This window comes from Natrix helvetica, assembly GCF_964273705.1.
Source record: "Natrix helvetica genome assembly, chromosome: 1".
Taxonomy (NCBI): domain Eukaryota; kingdom Metazoa; phylum Chordata; class Lepidosauria; order Squamata; family Natricidae; genus Natrix; species Natrix helvetica.
The window spans coordinates 65,809,744-65,819,046 of NC_138548.1; the positions used below are offsets into that span (position 1 = coordinate 65,809,744).

The 9,303-nt window shown below is 36.2% G+C and overlaps 1 protein-coding gene across 1 annotated transcript; it reads right to left on the bottom strand.

The window, feature by feature from the left end:
* Window positions 1-6,824: 6,824 nt before the first annotated feature.
* On the bottom strand, window positions 6,825-9,281 carry GJD2 (gap junction protein delta 2; the record flags this gene model as incomplete). Its single annotated transcript, XM_081943799.1, has 2 exons — window positions 9,201-9,281; window positions 6,825-7,668 (listed from the first exon to the last, which is right to left on the bottom strand). Exons 1-2 carry the CDS (start codon window positions 9,269-9,271, stop codon window positions 6,825-6,827), a joined length of 915 nt encoding a protein of 304 aa, XP_081799925.1. The 5' UTR covers window positions 9,272-9,281.
* Between the last annotated feature and the right edge of the window lie 22 nt (window positions 9,282-9,303).

The following is a 9,303-nucleotide window of genomic DNA, read 5'->3' on the forward strand; positions in this document are numbered from 1 at the left end:
GAGAGAGAGATGAATCACTTCAGCCAAATGAGATCAAAAATTGTTTATATATGAAATAATACAAAAGTCATAGTAACAGTTTGCATGGATATATTTCAGAATATGATTAAATTTCTAATACAGATAATTTAATGAAGTCTGTAAGAGCCAAAACATCAGAAACTCAAATCCATGTCTCTTCTACTTTTCTTTCCCTGTTTCTTTTTCTACTTAATGATAGTAAATCCTTCCTTTCTCAAGGCCATCTCATTCTTGATCTTTGGTAACTTTCCAATATTTTTTTCATCATAAGTATTCATTGTAATCCATTTCTTTCTCCAGTCTTATCCTATATTGGGGCCACCTAAACTGAAATTATACATTCAAAAACTGTGGTGCTTCTTTTACAATTGCCCTGGAAAAGGCAAAAGATAATATTCACTAGGAATTCCTGCTTAACTTTATAATAAACACACTCATTTATTAAACAGCAAACAACCTAGGGTGTAAACTTAATTCTAGATCTACACACAATAGCAATATTAGTCTTCGAAGACTAATTATTCAAGGCAAAGGGACACAGGGAATGATTGTATCATATATTTTACAATTGTTTTATCATTTGTTATACCAAGTTTTTAAGCAGGGAAGGTAACAATCAAATGTATCTAATGAAGGAAAACAAAACATTAATAACAAACCTATGAAATCAGGGATGGAGATTTTTATCCCTACTAGCAAGCAAACAATATGGATCTTTCCCATCATTTTATACTTTCAGATATAACTTCAGTTTGGTGTAGTGTTTAAGGCACCAGGCTATAAACTGGGATATCGTGAGTTCTAGTCCCACCTTAGGCACAAAGTCAACTGTGTGACTTTGGGTCAGTCATTCACTGTCCATCCTAAGAAAGAGGCAATGGCAAACAACAGCAGAAAACATTGCCAAGAAAACTCCAGGCAGTCACCAGAAGTTAACACTTACTCAAAGGCACCTACACTCTCTCCCACCAAAAAAGAACTTTATTGTATATTGAAAGTGTTAGTCTTTAGCCTAAACTAGAATGCCCAACCTGCTTTTGCCCCGTGATATATCCACATGCATTTATTTTACAAGGGATAGGGTAGAAATACACATGAGTTTTTCAGTTTCTATGTATAACAATGATGCTGATTCCATGTATGTGAACACTTTTATACAGTTAACAAATGTTATGTTTATTCCATTTTATTCCATCCATTTGCATGTTTCCAAGTCAGCAAGTTCTGCATTTTCTCTTTACAAGCTAAAGTAGTGAGGGAAGTCACTGGCATTGCTTTTGGGGAAGTTATTAATTGTGCTTTTCACTAAAAGCATTGAAATGTATCACTTAGTAATTTTCAAGAAATGCCTTCAATATACAAATGGGATTTTGAATCCATGCTAGAGTACCAAGAGTAGAAACCCATTTATCTTACCTAAGCTGAGCATGATCCAGAACTAGCAAAATCTCTAAACAGTTAGCTGTTCCTTATTGAATATAAAGTTTGCACTAAAACGCCTATTATTATCCATTACAGTATTATTTATTAAGCATTATTCCAATTATTCCTATAACTGTTACTGTAACTAGGTGCTCTTCCTGATACTATTACTACTATTACTAATAATACCAATAATACAATTTACATTTCAATGAGCTGCTAATAATTGGGTACAAAATGATTACCAAATTTGTCAAGAATATTTTGTCTGACTTTTTAAAAATCTATAAGCGAATATAGTTTAATATGAAACTATAGTTGGTAATCTTTACCTGCCATGTTTGCCCTCTAAAATAATATTTGTGTAATATAGTTCTTCCTTAGGGGCAATAGAGGTACAGACAGAAAGCGGCACTTCTTTAATTGAGGGAATTAATCTGATATCAGTTACTTCCCAAAAACGATGATTTCAGAGAAAGATTGCATTCATTAATTCGTTCTTAGTTACATAATTACATGGATTCCAAAATGGGCATATTGGCTTAGCAGCTAAAGAGCCATTGTCAGTTAGAAATCTGACAGCCCGGGTTCAAGAGTCGGGCGACCCCTAGAAGCAAGCACAATTGGACAAGGGAAACCTTTACCTTACATAGATTCCATCTTTCCCTAAAAAACTGCTCACCACACTCTTGGGTAACTTTTTATTAAACCTCCCAAAAACTATGCAGTGGGCTGCGGTGGATTGAGAGAACATGACCAGCCTACAATCACTAAGAAAATCCATGATGGTTCAAAGACCTAAACAGAGGTCTCTCCAATATCATCCCTATTAAGAGTATCCACAGGGTGTGGTCAAAAAGGTAAGACGGGTGGTACAACTGACATAAAAATGGATGGAGGTTTGGGCACCCCATCAAAGACATATCTTTTTTTTAACCACAGCCGTGAGTGCCACACTCTAATTTGTCTCTCCAGTGTGTCAACTTGTACAAAATTCCCATTTCTCCTCCAACAGCTGCTCTTATTTATTTGATTGCTTCTTTTATTTCAGTATCTATGCCACCCCTTTCCCACAGAGCATCAATATAGTGATCAGTTTTCTATACAATATAAAGGATGAAAAGGTGATTTAAAAAACTAAAATTATGAGCTGTTGAACTCAAAACATTTGCCAATTCAAATCTGAAAATAAGTATCTCTTTCTCATTTATTCAGCATTCATGTGAGCGGCAAAACCATGTTTTAAAGCACCTCAAATTCTTTTTAATATCCAACATGTTAAAGCAACTTCATTTTTTTCCCGTACATAAAATTAACAAGGTAAAATGACACCAATCCTGAAAACATTTTCTTAAAAATAAGATATGTAATTCAACAGATACATGTTCATAATTGACTGTCTGAGGTTATTGTGAGCAGTTCATCTGACAGACAACTATGATTTCATAACACATTGTGCTTTTCAGTGAAATCAGTTTATACACCAAAAGGTTGCCCTACACAGTGATTATGAATAGAGAAATCAAGGACATTCATGGATATATATTTCAATGGGCTTCATATGAAATATAATATGCATTTGTGTTAGAGAGTTAAGAGTTCCGTTCCGTGCTTGCTTGTAAGACTTGCTGAAACGAAAGGGGGTGACTTTACAGGCATCATTTCATACAATTACACAAAAGCAGTTCATTCAACAATTTGGGGTATAAAGGGGAACACAGGTAACTGTTTGAAGCCAATGCCAATGGCATAAATAGCACACCCTGAATTTCCCAACATTCCCACAATTAAAAGTATCATATCTACGGAGAACTATGATCAAACTGCACAAATGTAAAAAAAAATAGAATGCATTGCTTGATGAACCATCTTTACAGGTATAAACAGCAGACACTTTTCTGTTAAATAAGCAAATAGGTCCATGTGAAATTATTAACAAAATCTGTCCTAAGGCATGTTCCCATCAATAGAGATAAAATGCATTTAGTGCCAACTTTTCCCATTCCCTTTATTCAAAGCCTATATATTGATGGTTTTTTTCTTTAGATTTGTCTGATCCATTTCCCATCACTGTCATTTAGACTCAGTAGTCGATTCAGATTGCCTCAAAGCATTTAGAAAATATGGCATGCAACTGTCTCAAATATATCAATAATAGCTCTGTACATTTAAGCAAGGTTAGGACTGCAAATTCTGTTCTATTGAAAACAATGCTGTGATGACTTATGCATTGTTGGCCAGTCCATTTGCATATCTGATTTTCTGACAAAAGGAAGCTATATGAGCACAAGTGAATTTAAGAATATGGATCAATATAAAAGTTAGTGAAACTTAAACATGGATTTAGATATGGTTATAATTAGTCCGAAGACTAAGGAAATATAATTATGGGACAACATACACTATAGAATCAAAAGGAAGGGAAAAAAGGAAAAGGAAATAATTCATTTTCTACTTTTAAATAGTAGAGAATTGGATCTCAAATAATTTTGATTATTTTTATATAATTTTATGTAATTATAATAGAATTATGGTATGTATAGTTGTTCTGGACATATTTGCAGCAGCTAAGGACAGAGAAATTCTTTGATTTCTGCAATAATTTTAATGTACAGAAATTTAAAGTATGTTTGTCCAATATTTGCCATGACATCTGCTATTCAAAATAAATGTGTTAGTGAAAATAAAAACTTACATGTATTGTCTATACATGTCTATACATGCTATATAGACCAGCAAAGTATTTGCAGCATGTATGTATGTGTGTGCGTGTGCGTGTGTATGTGTGTGTGTGTTTGTGTGTGTATATATATGTATATATTGTGTCACAAGCCCGGGTATGCCCAAATATAGGAGGGAGCATACTGCTTCCCTTTTCTGTCTATCGGCTCACCCTATATATATATATATATATATATATATATATATATGTATGTATGTATGTATGTATGTATGTATGTATGTATGTATGTATGTATGTCTGTCTGTCTGTCTGTCTGTCTGTCTGTCTGTCTGTCTGTCTGTCTGTCTGTCTGTCTGTGTACGTACGTACATATACATATACATATACATATACATATACATATACATATACATATACATATACACACACACATACATACATACGTGTGTGTGTGTGTGTGTGTGTGTTGTATTTGTGCTGATAGATAAATAAATAAATAAAGTAGTGAGTTCCCTCCCATATTTGGGCATACCAGGGGTTGTAACACAAATACATATATATTTATCAGCACAAATACAACACACACACACACACACACACACACACACACATATATGCAGACTATTTTCTTGGATAGATAGATAGATAGATAGATAGATAGATAGATAGATAGATAGATAGATGATAGATAGATAGATATTCAAGAAAATAATCTGCAGATTGCATTTAATTAGAGAAAACTGATTTGCAAAAATGGTATATAATGCTTGGAAAAAGCACATACTGTAAATACTTTAACTTGTGGCTTAAACTTTTTTTAAAAAAAAACTAAAGATGTACTAGCATGGGAGACTTCAATTTAATGAATGAAGGGGAAAATGAATCAGGGGAAAAAATAAAATAAGATAAAATTCTCCCATTTCTAATAATGGCCACAGGATGCAAATATGGGCCCTATAACTAAAGTCCACCTTATGATAGTTCAGCTTCCCTAATTTCTAGCTTTTTCAGTTTGACATGTAAGGGAATTCTAAGCAATTTCACGTTTTTCCTTCCTTTATTTAGAAACATCCACATTTATTAGTGGACCTTCCAAATTTGGGGAAGCTTTTAAGAGCCTGCATGAGTAGACAACAGGCAGCCTCCAACCCAATATTTGGAGTCCCTTCTAAATATAATTACTGAAAATTTGTGGCATATTATAAGGTGAGAAATACATAGAAATTGTAGCATAGAGCCTAAAATAGAATAACATCATTTATCTGAAAAAGGAAAACATCACCTCATCTAAAACAATACTATATCCCTGAAATGTTCATATAATGAAAAATGATAAAGATGTTTTGTGTGCTTACACAGACACACAGACACACATGCATATACATAGGTAAACGGCATTTTCTGGATCATGCTATATTGCTACTTATCCATGTATATTTCCCTATTTTAGCACCATGACACTGTAAGGAAAAATAAACCCTACAAATATTTTAGATATAATCCAGGCCATGAATATAAAAAGAGGCAATAATGTAATGGTTCTTATATTCTAGATAGATACACGAGTTTCATCATCATATATCAGTGCAATGTTACTAACATATATGCATATATAAAAGAAAGTTAACTTTCTATTTTATAAAAATTATTTTTTTAGCAATTTGCCAAGGGCATTTGCACCTTTGCCATAATGGAGAAAAGCAAAAAAAAAATGTATCTATAGCTAGATAAAAATGGAAGAAAAGTATAAAATCCAGTATTTCAAGTTGGGATCTTTAGCCTTTGACTAAATATAGAATTCGGTGTTTGAACTTCAAGTATGGCACTTGTCGTAGTAAGGGCAAATAGGCTTTGTTTTTTCACAGTTAGTGATCCATTCTATTCCTTTGGTATATGTAATTTTAAAATCCAGGTAATTACTTCAACTAGCTGAATTTTAAATCACTACATCTTCCTCACCCGCATAGTGTGGAACTGTGTTTTTTTTTTTTACAAATCTATTTCATAAATTTGATGGGCCACAATTAGCTGTATGACAATTAAAATTATATTGACCACAGTATGTTCATTATTATTATTATTATTATTGTACCAAAAATGATGATAGAAAAATAAATGCTAAGCATGCACAGTATTTAACTGCATAATGCCAAAAGAGGGTGTGATGTTAGGTACCCACAAGATGAGGTTTGGGGGTGATCAGTACTGGCAGTTTTGCAATCATGTGCTTAGAGAGTAGGAATCTCTCCCTTCCCTTCCCCCCACCCTCATCCCAACTTTTGTAGAAATGCTTCCCATCATCCTTCTCTTTTGACAATAACATCCTGGGCATGTTTTCCATCAGTCATACAAATGGAGTGATACTAATCATGGCCAAAATATTGTGCTCTTCAACAAACAGCATTGGATCCTGGGGGGAGGGGAGGGGAAGGGAAGAGAGAGCAGGGCAGAAGTAATGGAGCTGTAAGGCCAGATTGCAGGTGTTGACCCACTGTGTCTTTATCCATCTTTACCATTGTTGTTGTTGTCGTTGTTGTTATGAGCACTCAGGTTTGAATCTGGTCTAGAAAGTGCACAGAGAATACTTTAACGGCTTTCTTGGTGGTTGTAGGAAAACAGTTGTTTAAGCAATGTTCCTTCCCTAATTCAAATGGCAGCTGGCCAAGATACACAGCAAAGCTTTCTGGTTCTGCCAGTCTCACACATAAGCAGAGTCACTAGACTGAGTCCTGCCAAAGTTGGGCACACTCATGCGTGGCAGATCCTTGTTCCTGATTTCATATATTGATTTCCGTTTAGCTTGTGCTCCCCTCACAGCCATTTTGATCTTTCTCCAACCTAAGTGGTTCAGTTCGGCTAAGTTGAGCACCACACAAATGCCACTCACGGCAAACATGAAGACCAAGAAAACTGTCTTCTCGGTGGGCCTGGAAACATAGCATTCGACTTCCTTAATGCAGGGATATCTGTCACATTCGTACATGGAAGGGACATTGAATCCATACAGAAAATATTGTCCAACCAGGAACCCAATCTCCAGGGCATTTCTGAAGACCACCTGAATGATATAAAATCTAGAGATGCCTTCTTGGCGCCTCATCTTTGACTTTGAGGTTCTTATGGCTGGATTGGGAATTTCCTTCACTTCCAAGCAATCAGGTTCTGCTTCCTTGGTGGAGTTTTCAGTGTTTTGCAGCACCCCATTGACAATGGTGTTCTTGATTTTCTTACTGTCATCCCGCTTCATGGAATCCTGATCTCGATCTAAGGCGAGGAAAACAGTAGAATACCTCATTTCCCTCTGCTTGGCAGACTGATGAACTGAGTACGTTATAAAACAGAGACTAGGAGTGCACACCATGATGATTTGAAATACCCAGTATCTAATGTGAGAAATAGGAAATGCTTGGTCATAACATGCCTGGTTGCAGCCTGGCTGCAAGGTGTTGCACACAAACATAGTCTGCTCATCATCATACACAGTTTCACCTACAATCGCCACAATAAGAATCCTGAAGATCACCACCACGGTCAGCAGAATCCTATAAAACAAAGGTTGGGTGAATGCACATGCATAGGGTTGCCGTGGAATTTAAAACAATAACAACAACACAAAATTCATTGGGCATTGTCTAAATTGTCATATAGTGACTAAGGACCAAGGAGGCCTTCACTCTCAGTCATAAAAGCTTAGTGAATGGCCCTGGGCTAGTTTGGTCCTCCCAGCCTATTTCACTCTTTCAAGAGTAAAATATAATGGAGAAGAAGATGGTATGTGCACTGCTTTCAGTTTCTGGATGAAAACTTGAGTATACACCTAATAAATGCATTAAAAATATTTGAGGACCTAACCGTAATGCTGTGAACATTGATGCATTTATTATAATTGTTTATGTTGTTTGGTTTTGCTTTTTTAACTGTTTCCTTGGCCACTTTTTAATAATAGTAATAATATATGCACATTTATTAAAAATCATTCATCCGTGCAATTCCTACGTTTTTTGAATAGAATGAATGAAATGATTTCCTGGCTGCTTTCATTGCAGTTAAACGGAACTGTCCAGTGCTGAATTTGTATGGCACTCACCCACAGAGAACTTCATAGCCTTTGTTGAATGGCTTGATTTTATGAAACAATTGACTTCTCTCTAGGGACATTTACAGTAAGTTAAAAAAAACTGCTCCTCAGACTATGAGAGTACACCAAGCTTAATTCTACTAGCAAAGGACAAAGTCTATAACAACAGTCACTTGAGAAGCATTTTCTCCCTCCCCTTCCCCTTCCTGAGACTCTGCTGCGGTACAACAGAAGTTGATCAATTAAAAAAGAAGGTGAAATGAAAACCAGCAGTGCATCTCCCATTTTCCTTTGGTTTGCAATATATTGGTCAACCATTACAAATTGTAACTGAGAAGAGAGGCAAATCAGAAGTAAGGAGGCTGCTTGCCCTTACTTTACCCTTGTTGCTATTATTACTATTATTTGCACACTGCAATCACCAGCTAGATTAGAGATTACTCTTGGGACTTAAAAATAAATAAATCTACCCAAAAATATATCCCATCCGTATTTTTTCAATTAAATATTAATTCAAGAATCTTTGTTGATGAGCACATGAATGGGAGCAAAAACTGAGGAGTAGATTGTACAGAACTTAAAAGTCTCCCCTGAATTCTGCAATAAAATACAGAAATAAAGGCATGTGAGAAGCGGGAAATGACAGTCCTGTGCAGCAGCAAGCAAGTTTATTGAACGAATATTTGAGGACAAGGAAGGAGGGAAAGAAGGGTCAGTCAAGGTGTCCCGTTCAGGCTTCAGCCCTGCAGCTCCCCTTCCTCGGGGGAACAAAAACCCAACAACAACAATCCCTTACAGACTTTTCTTCCAAATTCCTGTCTTCCGAATTGGAGAAACGACGGCCAAGCAGGCACTTCCGAGATGAATTTACAGCCTCCACCGCAGCTTTGCTGAAAATCAGCAGATCAAGCGGGCAGAGGGAACTCCGGAGAAGGGAAGGGAAGGGGGGAAGAAGACCCCAAACTGGCCGGATGGGAGCCTGTGGATCGGGCTTACCTCCCTATCATAGTAGAGTGCTGCTGGACAGCGGCTTCGAGGAGTCTCTCTAGGATGGTCCATTCCCCCATCGCGGTTCATCCGGAGGCGAAAGCTCGGCGGC